The 21,378-nt window shown below is 36.3% G+C and overlaps 1 protein-coding gene across 1 annotated transcript in view; it reads left to right on the top strand.

Annotated features, from left to right (window-relative positions):
* The first annotated feature begins 13,978 nt into the window (after positions 1–13,978).
* LOC110293524 (selection and upkeep of intraepithelial T-cells protein 10) overlaps positions 13,979–21,378 on the top strand; it is a 68,972-nt gene continuing 61,572 nt past the window's right edge. The window contains exon 1 of the mRNA XM_021161370.2: positions 13,979–14,045. Coding sequence (XP_021017029.1) covers positions 13,979–14,045 — 67 coding nt within the window. The remainder of the gene's footprint in view (positions 14,046–21,378) is intronic.

Below are 21,378 nucleotides of genomic sequence, written 5' to 3' on the forward strand. Positions count from 1 at the left end.
AGATGTTATACAGACACCAAGAGAACACAAATGACAGCCCAGGTTACTATACCCGGCCAAACTCTCAATTACCATAGATGGAGAAACCAAAGTATTCCACGACAAAACCAAATTCACACATTATCTTTCCATGAATCCAGCCCTTCAAAGGATAATAACAGAAAAAAAAAAAAAAAACAATACAAGGACGGAAATCATGCCCTAGAAAAAGCAAGAAAGTAATCCCTCAACGAACCTAAAAGAAGACTGCCGCAAGAACAGAATGCCAACTCTAACAACAAAAATAAAAGGAAGCAACAATTACTTTTCCTTAATATCTCTTAATATCAATGGACTAAATTGCCCAATAAAAAGGCATAGACTAACAGACTGGCTACACAAAGAGGACCCAACATTCTGCTGCTTACAGGAAACCCATCTCAGGGAAAAAGACAGACACTACCTCAGAGTTAAAGGCTGGAAAACAATTTTCCAAGGAAATGGTCTGAAGAAACAAGCTGGAGTAGCCATTCTGATATCGAATAAAATCGACTTCCAACCCAAAGTTATCAAAAAAGACAAGGAGGGACACTTCATACTCATCAAAGTTAAAATCCTCCAAGAGGAACTCACAATTCTGAATATCTATGCCCCAAATGAAAGGGCAGCCACATTCATTAAAGACACATTAGTAAAGCTCACAGCACACATTGCACCTCACACAATAATAGTAGGACATTTCAACACACCATTTTCATCAATGGACAGATCCTGGAAACAGAAACTAAACAGGGACACAGTGAAACTAACAGAAGTTATGAAACAAATGGACTTAAAAGATATCTACAGAACATTTTATCCTAAAACAAAAGGATATACCTTCTCCAAAATTAACCATATAATTGGTCACAAAACAGGCCTCAACAAATACAAAAAATATTGAAATTGTCCCATGCATCCTATCAGACCACCATGGACTAAGGCTGATCTTAACTAACAACATAAATAATGGAAAGCCAACATTCACGTGGAAACTGAACAACACTCTTTTCAATTATACCTTGGTCAAGGATGGAATAAAGAAAGAAATTAAAGACTTTTTACAGTTTAATGAAAATTAAGCCACAACTTACCCAAACCTATGGGACACAATGAAAGCATTTCTAGGAGGGAAACACATAGCTCTGAGGGCCTCCAAAAAGAAACTAGAGAGAGCACACACTAGCAGCTTGACAACACATCTAAAAGCTCTAGAAAAAAAAGGAAGCAGATTCACCCAAGAGGAGTAGACAGCAGGAAATAATCAAACTCAGGGGTGAAATCAACCAAGTGGAAAAAAGAAGAATTATTCAAAGAATTAACCAAACGAGGAGTTGGTTCTTTGAGAAAATCAACAAGATAGATAAACCCTTAGCTAGACTCACTAGAGGACACAGGGACAACATCTGAATTAACAAAATCAGAAATGAAAAGGGAGACATAACAACAGATCCTGAAGAAATCCGAAACACCATCAGATCCTTCTACAAAAGGCTATACTCAACACAACTTGAAAACCTGGACGAAATGGACAAATTTCTGGACAGATTCCAAGTACCAAAATTAAATCAGGATCATGTTAAGGAGCTAAACATTCCCATATCCCCTAAAGAAATAGAAGCAGTCATTAATAGTCTCCCAGCCAAAAAAAGCCCAGGACCAGATGGGTTTAGTGCAGAGTTCTACCAGACCTTCAAAGAAGATCTAATTCCAGTTCTCAGAAACTATTCCACAAAATAGAAGTAGAAGGAACTCTACCCACCTCATTCTATGAAGCCACAATTACTCTGATACCTAAACCACAGAAAGATCCAACAAAGATAGAGAACTTCAGACAAATTTCCCTTAGGAATATTGACGCAAAAATCCTCAATAAAATTCTTGCTAACGGAATCCAAGAACACATTAAAGCAATCATCCATCCCGACCAAGTAGGTTTTATTCCAGCGATGCAGGGATGGTTTAATATACAGAAATCCATCAACGTAATCCATTATATAAACAAACTCAAAGACAAAAACCACATGATAATCTCGTTAGATGCAGAAAAAGCATTCGACAAGATCCAACATCCATTCATGATAAAAGTCTTATAAAGGTCTGGAATTCAAGGCCCATACCTAAACATGATAAAACCAATCTACAGCAAACTAGTAGCCAACATCAAAATAAATGGTGAGAAGCTTGAAGCAATCCCACTAAAATCAGGGACTAGACAAGGCTGTCCACTCTCCCCATACCTATTCAACATAGTACTTGAAGTCCTAGCCAGAGCAATTCGACAACAAAAGGAGATCAAGGGGATACAAATTGAAAAAGATGAAGTCAAAATATCACTTTTTGCAAATGATATGATAATATATAAGTGACCCTAAAAATTCCACCAGAGAACTCCTAAACCTGATAAAGAGCTTCGGTGAAGTAGCTGGATATAAAATTAACTCAAACAAGTCAATGGCCTTTCTCTACACAAAGAATAAACAGGCTGAGAAAGAAATTAGGGAAACAACACCATTCTCAATAGTCACAAATAATATAAAATATCTTGGCGTGACTCTAACTAAGGAAGTGAAAGATCTGTATAATAAAAACTTCAAGTCTCTGAAGAAAGAAATTAAAGAAGATCTCAGAAGATGGAAAGATCTCCCATGCTCATGGATTGACAGGATCAACATTGTAAAAATGGCTATCTTGCAAAAAGCAATCTACAGATTCAATGCAATCCCCATAAAAATTCCAACTCAATTCTTCTACGAATTAGAAAGAGAAATCTGCAAATTCATCTGGAATAACAATAAACCTAGCATAGCAAAAACTCTTCTCAAGGATAAAAGAATCTCTGGTCGAATCACCATGCCGGACCCAAAGCTTTACTACAGAGCAATTGTGATAAAAACTGCATGATACTGGTATAGTGACAGACAAGTAGACCAATGGAATAGAATTGAAGACCCAGAAATGAATCCACACACCTACGGTCACTTGATCTTCGACAAGGGAGCTAAAACCATCCAGTGGAAAAAAGACAGCATTTTCAACAAATGGTGCTGGCACAACTGGTTGTTATCATGTAGAAGAATGTGAATCGATCCTTTCCTATCTCCTTGTACTAAGGTCAAATCTAAGTGGAACAAGGAACTTCACATAAAACCAGAGACATTGAAACTTATAGAGGATAAAGTGGGGAAAAGCCTTGAAGATATGGGCACAGGGGAAAGATTCCTGAATAGAACAGCAATGGCTTGTGCTGTAAGATTGAGAATTGACAAATGGGACCTCATGAAACTACAAAGCTTCTGCAAGGCAAAAGACACTGTCAATAAGACAAAAAGACCACCAACAGATTGGGAAAAAATCTTTACCTATCATAAATCAGATAGGGGACTAATATCCAGTATATCTAAAGAACTCAAGAAGGTGGACTCCAGAAAATCAAATAACCCCATAAAAAAATGGGGCTCAGAAATGAACAAAGAATTCTCACCTTAGGAATACCGAATGGCAGAAAAGCACCTAAAAAAAATGTTCAACATCCTTAATCATCAGGGAAATGCAAATCAAAACTACCCTGAGATTCCACCTCACACCAGTCAGAATGGCTAAGATCAAAAATTCAGATGAGAGCAGATGCTGGTGAGGATGTGGAGAAAGAGGAACACTCCTCCATTGTTGGTGGGATTACAAGCTTGTACAACCACTCTGGAAATAAGTCTGGCGGTTCCTTAGAAAATTGGACATAGTACTACCGGAGGATCCCGCAATACCTCTCCTGGGCATATGTCCAGAAGATGTCCCAACGGGTAAGAAGGACACATGCTCCACTATGTTCATAGCAGCCTTATTTATAATAGCCAGAAGCTGGAAAGAACCCAGATGCCCCTCAACAGAGGAATGGATACAGAAAATGTGGTACATTTACACAATGGAGTACTACTCAGCTATTAAAAAGAATGAATTTATGAAATTCATAACCAAATGGATGGACCTGGAGGGCATCATTCCGAGTGAGGTAACACAATCACAAAGGAACTCACACAATATGTACTCACTGATAAGTGTATATTAGCCCAAAACTTAGGATACCCAAGATATAAGATACAGTTTGCTAAACACATGAAAGTCAAGAAAAATGAAGACTGAAGTGTGGACACTATGCCCCTCCTTAGAATTGGGAACAGAACACCCATGGAAGGAGTTACAGAGACAAAGTTTGGAGCTGTGACGAAAGGATGGACCATCTAGGGACTGCCATATCCAGAGATGCATCCCATGATCAGCATCCAAACGCTGACACCATTTCATTCACTAGCAAGATTTTGCTGAAAGGACCCAAATATAGCTGTCTCTTGTGAGACTATGCCGGAGCCTGGCAAACACAGAAGTGGATGCTCACAGTCAGCTAGTGAATGGATCACAGGGCCCCCAATGGAGGAGCTGAAGAAAGTACCCAAGGAGCTGAAGGGATCTGCAACCCTATGGGTAGAACAACATTATGAACTAACCAGTACCCCGGAGCTCTTGACTCTAGCTGCATATGTATCAAAAGATGGCCTACTCGGCCATCACTTGAAAGAGAGGCCCATTGGACATGCAAACTTTATATTCCCCAGTACCGGGGAACGCCAGGGCCACAAAATGGGAATGGGTGGGTAGGGAAGTAGGGGGGAGGGTATGGGGGACTTCTGGGATAGCATTGGAAATGTAATTGAGAAAAAGATGTAATAAAAAAGAAAAAAAAGAAAAAAAGAAAGATATTAAGCAAACAAATATATATATATATATATATATATATATATATATGATTTCTTATGGAAAATTTAATATCCCTGTGGTGTGCTTTTGAGCCGATGTGGAAACTAAACAGAATTGAACTGCCCATATACAGAGCTAAAGATAGGAGTATCCTGGTATTTTTCTTAAAAATTAAAAATAGTTTATTCTCGAATACAATACATCTCAACTACAGGTTGTTCTTCCTCCACTTTTCTCAGCTCTCTACTTCCTTTCAGAAAACAGCAGATCTTCAAGAGATAACAGCTAAACATTACAAAACAAGATACAATAAGATAAGACAAAAGCCCTCCTATCAGGACAGGGTAAGCTAAAAGGAAGAAAAGAATCCCAAGAGAAGGCAAAAGAGTCATAGACACTCCTGCTTCCACTTTTAGAAGTCATACAAAACCAGCATCCTATAACGTATACACAAAGAACGTGGTATAAATTTATGCCTGCCCCATGATTATAGCTTTAGGCTCTGTGAGTCCACATGAACCCTGCTTAGTTGACCTCACAGACAATATCCTCCTTGTGTCCCTCATCCTTTCTGACTCCTACAGTTCTTCTTTCAATTCTTTCTGTAGGTTCCCAGAGCTCCAAGAGGAGGAAACCTGATGGGCCCCTCAATTTAGACTCTCATTCTACTTAATGCCTGGCTAAGAAGCTTTGCACCCACTGCCATCTGCTTCTGGAGGAATCCTCTCTGATGATGACTGGACAAGGTATTTAGCTATGAGCATAGCAGAATATCATTAAGAATCATTTTATCACCATCATGGTCATCATTGTCATCATCATTGTCATCATTTTATTTATTTTTTGCCAGTCGTGTGGTTTTAACCTAGGTCTATTCTGTCTCTGTTTCAGGGACATCCAGGCTGCATAGGTAGGGTATGAGTTCCTTCTAGTGGCATGGGATCAAAGTTAAATCAGACATTTTGGGGCTATATCCACAAGTTCTGTACCCCCATCATACCTGTATTTCTTACAAACAGGACAGATTGTAGGTCAAGGGTTTTGTAGTTGGGTTGGTGTCCATGTTTCTCTTTCTGTAGCTGTAGAGAAATTTGAAAAAGGATTTATACTCTTCAGATACAGATAGGGTTCAGAACATTCATGAAGGACACTGTGGGAAGGTAACATCTACACCACAGATAGACATATTAGTGTTAAGTCTCATGTGCCATTTTGTAATGCTCAGCTCTCATATTGAAAGCTGTTGTAAATTTTATGTTCCAAGTTTCAAATTTACAGGCTTTCAATAGTTCCCAAACTAGTAGTGCTTTATAATCTAGGGTTACCAAGAAAGATGATCTCCTGTGCCCTCCTTTGTACTCAGCAATAAACCAAGTTCCTTATGATTCCTGGAGAAAAGATTGTCCTTAAACTTTTGGTTCATAGTTTAGATTTCAATCCAACGTATTAAAGTATAAACTTTCTACATTATACCTATTTAACTTACTTACTTTATATCTTATTTACTTACATTATATCTCTTTAACTTACTTAAAAATAGTAGGTGTGTGTGTCGGGGGGCAGGTTGTGTGTATTGAATTCATTGGAGCTGAAGTTAGAAGTAGCTGTAAACTGGGGTAATTGGAAGTGACCTTGGATTCTCTTCAAGAGTAGCTAATGTACTTAACCATTGAGCATAATCACTCCAGTTCCCACAACTGTTATATCTTGAGATACTGCTTTTTGCTGAGAGCATTGTAGCCATATGAATAGGATCAAAGAACAGAGGAGGTGGAAGGCAGATATTTTCCTCTGCTTCAAGAGAGTGTGCAATCTGTTCACCTTACTTCATAACCTCAGTGTGACATCAAATCTTGCAAATTCCACATCATTAAGGTGTGACATGAGAAACCTTACATATCACTTTACATATCATTACTCCTTCTTCGTGTTTATTTTCTCCACGTTTAAGATTGATTTATGGGCCTGCTGACTAGTTCTATGATTTTAGGAATAAAGCCACTTCAGTAAAAGGAAAGGCTAGCAATGCCATCTACTTTTCCATATAGTCTATTTTTTCCCAGAAATCAGTGGCCTTTTTAGTTCTAAAATTCTGAATTTTACATTTGCTTAATTGTGGGAGCATATATATTTGTACATATGTGGTCATGCATGTGGAGGCAAGAGGAAAAGCTGCAGAAGTTGGATTTAGTTTTCTGGACTGTGAGTCCCAGGGATTGAACTCAGGTTTTCAGGTTTGGCTGCAGGCACCTTTACTTACAGAGCCATCTCACTACCCAGATGCCATTAGTTCTAATGTTTTCTGAGACTAAGCTTAGAATCCTGCCTGGCTGCAATTGGTCCTGACTATTATTCTCATTCTGAGGCTTTCCTCTATCTGGGCTCTCAGTTGATGTCTGGGTGCATTTTCGTCATATAATTGGTTCTAGGTTCTCAACTCTTTTTGAGCTAGTATGCTCACTAGAAACTTGTAGAATACAATTTTGCTTCTTTTCTATCAACAATACTGCCCACCTTTATTTTCACGTCTTATTGGGATTCATCCATCTAAGTTATCTGTGAGCATGTTCTCTTTGGATAACCTTTCTTTACTGAAGTATTACCTTTTTTTTTTTTTTTTTAAATCAAAGAAGAAATTTTCCTGTTTTGGTTGAGATTGCTCCAATTTAAAAAAAAAAAAAAAAGATGAATTCAGGCTTCAGCGGTATTATGTAAACCATGCCCTCAATGCTATTGTCTTCTTTCTCAGCTGGTGGCAGCTGAGTTGGAAAGAGATACATTTGCTGAGTGTGGTTGCTTTTTAACCACCTTATCTCTGCTTCTTCCTCTTCCAAGATGTGTGAAGGTGAGAATCAGATACATGCTCACTCCCACTGCCATGTCTTCCAACCAGGACGGATTGTATCTAACCATGAGCTAAAGTAAGTTCCTCCCCCAACCCACTGAGTTGCCTCTTGTAAGGTTTTTGCTACAGAAATATGAAAAGTAATTATCACAAGTCTATCCATCAAGTTGAGAAACAGAATCACAACAGGATCTGTCTGTCTTCCAGTTAGTGAGATCTCAGAACCTCTGGCTGATTCTATGAAGCATTCCAGTCTCTGGGATGATGGAACTCTCTGGAATTTTGTGCCATAGCTCCACCTGTTTAGTAACTCATCATGTGTCAACTGTTTAATTAATTTATTTCTAATATTTCCTGGGGAACCCTAGTTGGAGAACTTTATGATGGTAACAAGAGAATCTGTGATACTTTAAAATTTTTCATCAAATTGTAAAGGGAGATTTAGAAAGTGCAAGAATCTTACTTGGAATCATTCAAAATTCTTCTTCTTTGGAGAAGCAAAGTTAATCTGGATGGAGTGTACTATGAGAATTCAGACTTCATACTATGTTATCCAGTCACTTTCCCTTCTTGCTCCCAAGATCTCATCAGGACCAATTAGAAGTAGGCAGTGACCAATCCATGGAAAGTAGCAGGGTGAGCTAGGGGTGCAAAGGGAAAGAATCAGGTTGGATATCTAAACATGTCATCAATGCACATAATAACTTTCTGAAAAAAAAAAAAAACTCAAGACTAAGAAAATCAACTCACCAGAAGGAATATTTATTTTGGATCAAAGTTTTAGAGGTTTCAGTTTGTGATTAGTTAGTTCTAGTGACTTAGTTCTTGTGTTGAGGCAGGGGATTCTGAGTAGGATTTGTGGATAGGGTTGTACAATACTGAGTAAAACTCATAACTTTGTGCCATTGGGGAGAAAATTGAATAAAAGGGTTAAAGAAAGGGAGAGAAAGAGTAGAGGACTGGTGAGACCCTCAGGTAGAGGAGGAGGGAGATAAAAGTAAGTTGTTATCACATTATTCTCTCTAAGGGCATGATCTCAATACTTACTTTCATCAATTTGACACCAGTATTACAGGTTTCACCACTTCTCAATAACATCACAGGTGCATGATCAACCATTTACCATTTTTGTCTTTAGGGGTGACAATTAAGAAAAATATTATCAATGATCCCTTTTGTTTTCCTCCCGGTCACCAAAGCACAATCCAGGTCTGGTACAGATTCTATTCTAAGTCCTCTGTACCTTCTTTTCAGTACCAGTTTCTACCTTTTGAATGGGATTCCATTTTCTCTGAGCTGGGCTATGCTTTGGTTCTAATTATTCCTCCTCATAGCTTATCTTGGGTATTGTGGGCCACAGACATGATTTAATTTCTCTGGAAAGCTTTCTCTGAAACACTCCCTTAAAGAGAATTGATACAGTTGGAAACCACCTCCATTGTGGGCGTCACTAATTGCTACTTCTTTTCCTGCCCTGTGCTAGAACAAAAAGTCAAGACACAAGGTCAGCACTTTGAAACTCATATACTTTCTCAGAAGTCAGATTAAGAAAAACCTCATCTGTTTTTGTTATTGACATTATTCAGCCAGCACAATAATATTTTATAATTGTTGCTTTTTTATCTACAAACACTCCTGATGCTCCTATTCCTCTATAATAATGTTTGGCTTTCAGGACAGTGTAGTATATTCCAAGGATGATTATCAAACTCAGAGCCAATGGATATACAGTGGGTAGCATTATTAGATGATGAGTGACTAGACACTCAGTAGACATGATTTATTGGTGATCACTATGGTTCTATTCAATACAGTTACTGTTTAATTATATGAAACTTTAATGACTGAAGGACACACCCAACTGCCAAAATGTTCATGTGATCTTTTCTTTGGCCTTTCATTGATACAATAGCTTTGAAGTTATTATTTTAAGAGTACTATACACTTCTTAAAACCACACTTACCTATAGCTATTTTATATATTTCAGATAGAGAAATAAATGGCTTACTTAAGAAAATTCCTTTTGTTCCTGAAGTAGAAAGTTTCCCCCAATACTGCTGGCCTCTTGATATACCACTGTGCTTTACCTGTCTTTCCTAATCTATTTTCTGTTGATATAGCTGAATACACATACCCATCTAGATATTTCATAAAGGGCTTATTTAATTCACAGATTTGGAAGCTGGTAATTATAAATCACCAATCTGTATCTCTATCTGTTCTGTTCTGGCAAGGACTCCATAGGCCGTGTCATCACCATAAAGTGAGGGAGGACTTGTGAGAGATCAAGTACTGAGAATTGTTCTAAGGCCAGTTTGCTTTTCACAACAACTCACTTCCATGGGAATCAAACCTTTCTGTGGGCAGCTCACTGAATGTTCTAATTATCTTCTATCATGGTCCAACTCATAATATTCTACTCCCTTAGGTATCTCCAGCACTCAAGACTTTTAAGGGAAACACTTATACTGTAGCCAAAACATAGCATCATCCAAAGGGGAAGAGGTTTTGTGGTGTGTTGATGCCACTAGTTATATTTATTAAACTGTATGAGAAAAATGCATCAAAAGTCAGTTGCTATGGATATTCTATCCCTATTAAAATTACTGAAAACCAGTTTGAGATTCCAGATGATATGCATATTTGTCCTAACATATGGATTTTGAGGTGGTCACAGGATGATTAATCAAGTAGGATGGATGAGAAGGGAGAGGTAAAAATTCCATTTGGCTCTTACAAATGACCAATATTTATATGCACAGCAAAGTAAACTGCTGACAAGCTACAACTTAGCCTCTGTTCTCATCAGTAGAAACTATTATTACCAATCTGAATCTTAAGCAAAATATCAACATTTTATCATAATTTTATACTTAAAATATAGCTTTACTCTATAGATTTTGTTATAGCTCTCTTCTCTTCTGTTTCAAAAGACTTTAAAAACTTAACTATTCTGGTGATTTTTCAATAATGCCAAAGCTGAACTGTGTCTCACACCTTCTAGGTTCCTGGTTATTTGGGGCTAGGGCTAATGGAGACTCTAGACTAGAGTTTCAAGCTGTATATTAAAAATCCCCTAAGTACTGGTTATTCTGGGAAGTCCTTGAGGAGCATGCACAAAATATTTGTCCATACTACAAATGAAAAAATGAGTTTGGGTGTGCCTGCATCATGAACTGAGAAACTATCTAAGCATGAGTACTGTAAGTACCTGTTGATAAAATACCTATTCTCAATGATTGATAAGACTTTACATCCTCACCCTGAAATCTAATTTGTAATATTCGTAATCTCTACTCTTTTTCACTATAATGGCTAGGGAGTTAGAGTTTGCCAACCTTCTGAGTATATCCACTTTAAACTACAAGGGTGGAGTTAACTCCATAGATACATAAGCTCTTTAAACCCATGGGTTGTACACTTGTGCTTCTGTGGGTGAAAACATCATTTAGCTGAAAATTATTATAAAACTGTGGTGCATTATATTATATATAATATTAAACATTACACATTATACATCACATATTACATACCACATGTCATATATTTTTATATCACATATATATACATATATATATATATCACATATCATATCATATATTTTGCATCTTTCATCTTGTATATCCTATATCATATATCAAACATCACACATCAAATATCACGTAGCACATATCATATTATATATGTTATAATAGTATAGTATACACTGTACATTTTATGTCATGTATAATTATATTATAATTATTATAATTATATATAATATATATTATATAATATATAATTATATTATATAATATATTATAATATTTATTAAATATTTTATGTTATATGCTACAGAGTATGTAATATATGCAATATACTATATATCATGTATATGATGTCATATGATTTATATTATACATTACACATTATATATTAGATATTATGTCATTCGTTGTATGTCATAGGTCATATATCATATATTATATGTACTATATATTATATAACACATATTATACATTATATTTACATATTATATACTACATATTATAAGTTATAATATATAACATATATTTTATGTATAATATATAATCACATATCAGTTGTCAAATGTCATTTGTCACATGTCATGTACCATATATTGTATATCATATTACATATGTTTTATATAATATATGCATAAAATATTCATATACATATTGTATATATTTTGTGTATAATATATTGTAGTATATAAATAAAATATGTTTTCATTTACATAATGTATATTATAACTTTGCAATTATGAATTATTAATTAGGAACTATATTAGTTTTCACAATATGGTATAGCAACTGCTTTAAAGATTTACATTATTTTGGCTACTGCCACTAATCCAATGATAAGTTAAAGCACTGGGATGATTTTAATAGGTGAGGCACAAATAGTGCATTAATTTACAAAACGAATTTGGTTGCCTATGAGAAGACATAAGGGTCTTAATACTGTATGGAAATGAAAGGATGAATGTATTTCAGGAAACAGTGATAACTGTGCCTATAAACTTCCTACCTCAAAGGTAACCTTTTCTCTTTGTGATAAACAAACCAAAACAATAATTTGGCACTTGGCATTTTCATGATAAGTTTATTGTATAATATTTCTGGTAGTAAGTCAGATACAGATATTTGTACCCAACTAATAGACAGAAGCACCTGACCCCTGTTGTTGAATTAGGGAAGGCTGAAAGAAGTTGAGGAGAAGGAAGATCCTTCAGGAGGACCAGCAGTCTCAATTAATCTGGACCCCAGAGATCTCTCAAACACAGGGCCACAAAACAGACAGCATACACCAGTTGATATGAGGCCCACAACACATATACAGTAGAGGACTTCCAGGTCTGTGTTTATTCAAAGATGATGCACCTAACCCTCAAGAGCCTGGAGGACCCAGGGTGTTTAGAGGTCAGGTGGGGTAGGGGGTGGGGACATTCACGTGGAGACAGGGTGGGATGGGGAGGGGAGGATGTGTGGGATGTGGAGCAGAAGGAGGGGATGGGGCAGGGAATGGAAATGGAGTGTAAAAAATAAATAAAAAAATGAAATTTAAAAATTAAGATTAAAAAATGGCTGAATTTTATCAATTACTTACTCTTGAATGAATCTAGATAATGACTTGTTTTTAATTTTTCATTGTGTTAGGGAGTATCCCCCACATATTATCTTTAATTATTCCTAGTTATATTTTATTGCTATGACAAAAATACTTAATATTGTAAAGGAGAAAATTGCTTATTTTAGCTTAGGATTTCTGAGGAGTCTGTGGTGGTTTCCAGCCTCTGTTTCTGAGCCATTGTGGGTGAAACAGGAAGGATTGGGAAGAAGAAGCTCCTATGGTATATTTATTTCAGCTCCTAAAATTTCCAGAGGCTTCCAAGATAGAGCTATCATTTTGTGATCATGTGTTCAACTATGAATATGTGAGAGGCATTTTATATTCAACCCCTGGCCCCCAGAGATTCAGGATCATCTTATAAAGCAGAATGCATTTAGTTCATCTCTAGAGCCTTCAAGTTCTTACTAATATTCTTTTTAAAATATGAGTTCAAAGTGTCTGCTAAGGTTCAAAACTACTTTTAGCTGTGATTGTCTAATACAGAACAGAATAAACATTCTCATTCTGAGAGAAATACCAGAGTATCAAGGCATGATGGAACCAAAGAAAGACAAAAGATAGGAAAAAAAATTAAATCCTGTAGTTCCATAGCTGGCATCTAGGGTTGCTGATGTGATATGACCACCAGACATAGAAAGAAGAATACTTAATTTCACTCACACAAGGAAAGTAAAACATTCGATTATGTAAAATGCATAGAGTAGATCATCAGTATTTGCCATATATCGAATGAACTAGGAAAAGGAAGAATTGAGGTGATAACTAATCAACATGTTAGCTATGCAAGATGACTAAGTTTTATGCAAGGTGGCTATATTTCACATACTTAAGTTTGTGCCTAGTAGGTAGTTCTCCTAAGTAGATACCACAAAACGATCATATATGAGGTAAGACATATGCAAATTAGCTTGATTGTGGCAATTCAGATTTTATATGTCAAAATACTATCTTGTATTTACATACCTTAAATAGTCAGTTTTAGTTTGCTAATTATACTTTGATAAAGCTGAAAGAAAGAAAAACAAATTGGTTTTCTTCAGAGGGGATTTCCTTTATTCAGGAACAAGCTGCTAGATTGACTTTCATAAAGGGTTTTTATTTCTGGTGCTAACTTGTCTTGGCGTGGCTCAGATATACTAATTTGAATTATGCAGTGTAAATGAGTAGGCTCCTAGCTTAGCTCTGCCCTTTTCCTTTCTTTGCACACAGCAACTTTGGCTTACACAGTAATGTTTCTGAGGACACAGATGGAGGAAAGTCATGCTGACATTTTTGAATTGATTAAACCACATTTCGGTGAGTAATCTAAAAATTTGCTTACAATGTGATGGTTGCTATTTGTAGGGTATAGACTGTAAATTATTTTTAATCCTAAGTTTTCTACTAAATTGGATCCTACTGTGTATTGTCCAATGAAAGAAGTTTTATAATGGGTAGTTTGAAGAGAGTTCGCAAAGATCAGGGTTTAGCATTTCACAGTTAATACAGAGGTAAATAGATTCTGATAAAGATAGTTTCAGAACACATGTTGCCTTCTCTTCTTTAGGTTGTTAAAACACTGATGAAAAAGGAATGCTCAGATGCTTGTTCCTCTTAAAGACAATGATTTATCCTTATTTTCCCACATGGTCCAAACTGTTTAAACCAGACTCCCTCAGGTGCAACATGTTATCTTGTTAGAAACCTAAGATCCTGAATGCCAGTGATGGATAAATCTGATAATTATAGAAAGGACACATACAAACCCTACTTGTAGACATATGTCTGTATTATAAAGAGGTACATGTTTCTTAGAATAGCATGCTTTTTGATTAGCAAGGATTGTTTTAAGTACAGACTTGTAATCTAGCACCATGACAATAAATCAGCAGCAGCATGCTTATGTTACCTTCTTAACAAGATATGATTTTAAATTAATTATCTACATCAGTGAAGATGAACTTCTTTTTCTGTGTGGAAGAAGTGATCTAACATAAGTAATAGAGGAAGATCTGAAGATGGTTAGTCCTTAGTAATGGAAGGTGTGCAATCAATTGCTTCATAAGAAGAGGAGGGAAAATACATTTTCTTAAAAATTTTGAGGTCAAAAGACTTCTCCTTCATTGAACAAACACTAGAGTTGTTCCAAATAAATGCCAATTGACATTCCTAGGATGAAGAACCTAGTTCATTTGATTATTGAGGGTTCCTGCCCAATAGCAAACCTTGGACAAACATGCTAATACTTCATGACTATAATCAGACCTTTTGTCAACATTGATAGATATAGTCATATATTTCCTAGTCCATCTATTACCTTAGTCTAACTCAATTTATTTCAGAGTTTAAGTAACAAGCTAGTCTATATGAAAGTTCTCATAAGTCAGTATAAGTCTTCATGGTCACTCAGTGTCTCTATCAGAGATTTAGTTACTTTAAATGAAATTTTATTTTCATTTAATTATTTGAATATGAGTCAGTTTGGTATGGGGACACACAAGTATCATATAAGAGACTGTTTGTGATCATGTATGCTTGCTGTCAACCCCTAGAGTATCCATGCACGAAATACTAGAAGTGATGAGTGGACAACCCAGACTCAGGAGGAAAAGTGTACCTTATGTACATTTCAAAGGCAGAAAATACAGAGCTCCAAAGTGTTAGGAGACAGGGAACTCTACAGAAGAGTTGTTCTGGTTCCTCAGTGCCCCAACCCAAAGGAATCATTAGGAAGCAACCTTGAGTGCCATCACCCAGCCTCAGCTAGAAGAACACAGTAAAAATGGGGTCCTGCTGATCTAGAGATTACTAATGCCACAAGGATATCATTTGAAGCATGGGCAGAGGGCTGCAGGAAGAAACCACATACTCTTCCTCTTGGAACAGCAGCAGCAGTATATTTTTTTCTTTTTAATTCTTAGAGCAGCTAGAAATTATTCCAAGAGTGTTCTGAAGCCAGGTGGGGACATGCTTCTTCTTGGCATTTGGGAAAAGCACAGAGATGAATCTGAAGTTCATGATTCCGTGTTTTATGAACCCAACTTGCAACATTCCAGGAATGTAAGCCATGCTCATCCTCTTCCAGTTGTGACTCAGTGCCTTCTCCAATCTTTTTGCATTTGGAGCTGATTGCTGTGATTATCATTACTGTCTTTTCTTCAAGTCAGTGCTCAGCCTACTTAATAAGTCTGTACTTCAGATCCTTTCCTTGTATATGTCAGTTGGGGGAAGCCATTCACCAACACAAAGTTCACAGATTTCACCACATTATGGCTGTGTCTATAGAATAAATGATTAAAAACTTTCTGTAATTCCTCTGGCAAATTGCTAGCAGTTAGAGTTCATTTGGTCAGGAAGTTCCTAGGTGGTTGCAAGGGGGTCTAGGCACAGCACCTGTGTATGGATCCTAAATACCTTGTGGTCTCTACTAAGCAAGATGATCTGAGGACTCTTGGGCAGCTCCATTTATGTTAGGTGGTAGTAGGTGATCCAGCTGGTCTACTAGGAGCCTGAGGGAAAAACAACCTTTGTTCAGGCCTCTCTTCTGGAACTTGGGGGCTGGGATAATCAAGATGAACCTCTGCACAGGGTGTGTGTCACTCACCTTTGCTCCAGGAAGGGCTTTCCCAGGCAAAGGCAGGGTGTATGACTTGCTAGTAGGATGCTTAAGGACAGTCATGGCAATATTGAACTTGGTTATAGAACCAAGACTATGGTACAAGTAGTTCCATGGTACCTGAGGGAAGGATTGGGTGGCAGCTTCTATTCATATGTAGGATCTCTCAGAGACTCAGGAAGGTCCTGTAGGTAATGTACAGAGGCAAGGGACAGTGCCCATTGCAATTGCCTGATGCCCAGGACATACTGGGGTTAGGAATCATACCCAGTATATAACATGGACATATTTGGGGCTGCTTTGTTACTGTTGGGAATGGTCTCTTGGTCACTCTAGAGGTTTCTGTCAAAGCATTAGTCAAACTTGGGTCTGATTTGTCTAAGTCACAGAGTGGTTCCTTTTTTTAATGCCCACAAACTTATAGGGTCACTGTCACTTACATATTACATATTCAAGTGTTTTTGCTTTAAAGGTCTATAATGAACAGTTACAATAACAAACAAAAATTTGTACTGTACATATTAACATATGCATCAGTATAGTTCTGATATATTCACCAGACAAGATTGCTTGGGCATGGGTTTATGCCAATAAAAAGTCTATTAGCTAGATGGTGACTACACTGGGTGCTTGGGATCCCAGTATAGCACTGAGTCTTTTTTGGGGTGAGTTTTAAGCATGAAAACTGTGCTCTAGGTTGACATTATTCAGTTAATAAGAACAGTTAGCCAGAAGTAGAACTACAGTAACCAATGAGCAAAGTAAGTACAGTATGTTAGTATACAGTTTCCTAGAACTATGAATTTAATGTATTAGGCTTTTGTTTTCATTTTGGCAGGTGGTGCTGTATACGTGCTGAGTTTTGTAGCCTGAGCAGTACTTCCATCATGGAGTCAGTTAGTATATACTGTAAATATGCATTTTTGAAAATGATTTAATCAACTCTAATGTTAGATGTTATCTTGAGCCAAGGAGTTCAAGGCTATTTTTGGCAACATAGAATGACTGTGCCTCAGGAAAATAAATAAATAAATAAATAAATAAATAAATAAATAAATAAATAAATAAGTAAATAAGTAAATAAATATTAAATCTTTGAGAAAATAGATACTTATGTGTAATCAATATCCATAAAATTATATATGTACTATACTAACTTCCTTATAAAAATCTGTTTAGATTTGGGGATTAAATTTATTGTATAGGTAAAAAGTAACAGTAAATTTATAAATAATACTTTGTCAATCTATGAATTGTTACAGCTTTGCATTCATGTGGCTCTTTAACTTCTCCAAACCATAGGTTTCACTGTGTGAATCCTATCCTCATTTTATTATATATATATATGTGTGTATATACATATATATATGTATATATGTATATATACATATATATATACTTTGATGTATTTATAAAATATATTTTGATATAATATTTAGTAATTATATATTAAATTTAATGTTCTAATTACAGTACTCAATGCTAGATTTATTTTGTTTTATGTGTGTGTGGGTATATTTGTGAGTATTTGTGTGTATGTGTGTGTTTCTGTGTGTATATGTTTGTGCGTTTATATGTGTGTGTGTGTGTGTGTGAGTGTGTGCATCTGTGTGTGTTTATATGTGTGTATATGTTTTGTGTGTTTATGTGTGTGTGTGTGTGTGTGTGTGTTTATATGTGTGTGTCTGTGCTTGTTTCTATGTGGTCAGAGGCCAATATCAGGTATTTACCTCAATAACTTTCCACTTCACTTTGGAGACAGGGTTTCTCACTGAACCTCAAGTTCACTGGTTTGGCTAGTTTGGTTGGTCTACAAGCCTCTGGGATCCACCTAGTTCCACTCCTACACCTAACACTGAGATTACAGGTTTATGTCCCCACGCTCCACTTTCATTTGCATTCTAGGCATGTGCACAGACTACTTTGTTGTGAAGGTTCCTGTATTAGAATATCTCAGCCCACATACGACTGTTATCCTTTTCATTCTCATTTTTGTTTATGATAGATTTCTCCTCCTCCCATGATTTTATCAGAAGTGAAAACAGCTACAGGACTTTCCTCCTCAAAATATTCTTTCACTTTCCAGAATCTAGTTCATAAGTTATTGATGTCTTTAGTTGTTCCATTGGTATTGACAGTCTATAAACTTCTGGTTTACCACATTTTTAATTTTTATTTTGGGAGCAACTGTCTCTCAAAAGTAAAGCTTTGGAATAAGTTTAATTTTGTCTTTCTTTTTAAAAATTATTTATTTATTTATTTATTTATTTATTTATTTATTTATTTTTGCACTCAAGATTTTATTCCCCTCTTGGTCCATGCTCTGACTGTTCCACATCCCATACCTCCTCCCTGTCTCCACAAGGATGTCCCCACCAGACCTCTAAACTCCCTGGAAACTTTCAAACATTCATCGTTGCTTTAAGTACCAATGTAAAGCCAATTAATTTTTGAGAATAAAAAATAATTTATTTATTTAGATGAAACTGCTGGTAAGAGTTTCATGAAGTAACAGAACAAAGAAAACCATAAATCAAGATACTTATATATTAGTGTGATCATCAGGCAAGTGGGTTACAAGCAATGTGGGAAAACTTCTATAGCCCTCAGATGCTATCTGATGAAGCCTTTGGGTTGGTGGATGCTATGTGTCTGTTTATATATTCTTACATTTTTATTTTATTTTATTTCTGTGTAGGTATGTGCATGAAAGTCCTAGTGCCTGCAGAGGTGAAGCTGGAATTACCGGTGGTTGTGAGATGTCTGATGTGGGTGCTGGGAGTTTAACTTGCAAGAATTGAACTTGTAAGAGAGGTTGTGCTCTTAGTCACTGAACCATCTTTCTGATATCACTGTCTACCCATTGTTAAAAAGAAAATCACTGATAGCCACTAGAGTGCTAAATCAAACACAGACTGGGTAATAAAGTCATATTTAGATGTGTAAAGGAAGCCCAAGATAATTGGTTCTGGATCTGCAACATTCCAGCTTCATATAGTCACAGAATTTTTAACCATCAATTTTAAACATCTGCAAAACTTTGTAGATATTTAATATAGGTGAAGATTATTTTTTCCTTGAGAATTTCAGTTCACACAAAAGCAGTACAAAGACTTCAATTTACACAGAGAATTCATTCCATTCTTACAATTTGTTCATGCAGTGTTCTTTATAGAAAATAATCTCATCAAGGTTTATGCAAGGCATTAATGATGTAGATCTTTCAAGACTTTTAAAGTCTGGGAAATTTTCTAAGTTCTTTCCTGAGGATTATAGGACAAGCATATTATAAAATTCTTACCAGTTTACATTTGTATAGTTTCTTTTTTGATTAGCTGTACAATATTTATTTAAGCCTAGATCATCAAATATGATCATCTTACCCACTAGATACTGGTATACACAATTCTTTGTTAGAAATTTTTATTGATTGATAAAGTTATCTACTCTCTACTACTTTTATTTGGAACTATTTTGTGGGGTACTCAATTTTAAATTAATTAATTAGTTAATAAATTTAGATTCAAGACACTTATCCCCCTCCTGGCCCTTCCCTCTCCAAGCTCTATCCTCTCTCTCCTCTTCTTCTCTGAGAGGGTGGTACACCCATGGGGTATCTTCCCACCCTGGCACATCAAGTCTCTCCCAGATTAGGTGCATCATCTCCTACTGAGGTCACAAAGGGCAACCATGAAGACTGAGCTGCCTGTCTGCTATATATGTGTGAGCAAGGGCAGGTGTTCTGGAGAAGGTCGTTCTATCTGTATATGTTCTTTTTTTAGTGAGTCAGATTCTGAGAGCTCCCAGGGTTCCAGATTTGTTGACTATGTTTGTCTGCCTGTGGAGTCCCCATCTACTTCTAGGCCTTCAATCCAATTCCTCCATAAGTATCCCTAACCTCTGTCTAATATTTGGCTGTGGATATATGCTTCTGTTTCAGTCTGGTGCTGGACAGAGCCTTTCAGAGGATAGTTATGCTAGGCACCTGTCTGCAAGCAGAACAGAGCATCATCAATAATGTAAGGGATTGGTACTTGCCTATGGGGTGTGTTTTGAGTTTGGCAGGATATTGGTTGGCCTTTCCTTCAGTCTTTGCTCCATCCCTGCATTTCTTAGACAGGAAATTTTGGGGTAGAAAATTTTGTAGGTGATTGGAATGTCCTATCCTTCTACTGGAGGCCCTGTCTGGCTGTAGGAGGTGGCCTATTCAGGTAACTTGTCCCTACTGTTAGACATGTTGTCTAGGCAACCTGCAGCGGGGTACTCCATTGTTACTACAGTAAAATCTCACTTCTATTTCAGTTTTATCTACTAGCGTTTATGTTTGTGTCTCTTGCTAAATTAATTGTTAGCATCATAGGAACAAATGAAGATTTCTAATATTATAGAAAAATAATTCAATCACAATTGTTAAACCATGTTAGGGCAGACTTTACTCAGGCCCTTATGATAAAAAAGGATGAAAAATGCAATCAGATTTTGACAGAGATGAGATGAGACTCAACTGAATACAACCTGAACAAATGGGAGTTTATAAGCAAAGACAGATTAATGTTAGTGGATAAAGAATTTCTAAAACTGAACAAGGCATGAGAAGAGTTCTGACTGAACTGTACTGACAGAATTGTTTCTTGCTATCAGACTACATACTGGATGACATAAGAGGGACCACAGCAGATATTATGTTATCAAAGTGGGAAAATCCTGTTAAAATGGCTTGGGAGATTTTTTTCCTAAAATTTTATAGGAAAGTGAGTGGATGATTGTAGGACATTTAGAAACCTGAGTGAATTTTGTTTAAGAAGATGATCCTGCCAACTAATTTCCACATTTTCTTATTTTATAACTTGATATTATATTTTAATGAAATTATTTTGCCTTTTCCCACGAATTTTTTCTTTAATTTTCAAATCTATTTTTTATATTAATTTTAACTCATAAGTGTTTTATTGGACTGATATAATCCATTGTTATGATATTTCTTTCAAAACTGCATTTTCCCTAATTTAGGAGAGCAAGCCTCAAATCCAGAAA

This window comes from Mus caroli, unplaced genomic scaffold (assembly GCF_978045245.1).
Source record: "Mus caroli unplaced genomic scaffold, Mus_caroli_1 scaffold_6, whole genome shotgun sequence".
Taxonomy (NCBI): Eukaryota; Metazoa; Chordata; class Mammalia; order Rodentia; family Muridae; genus Mus; species Mus caroli.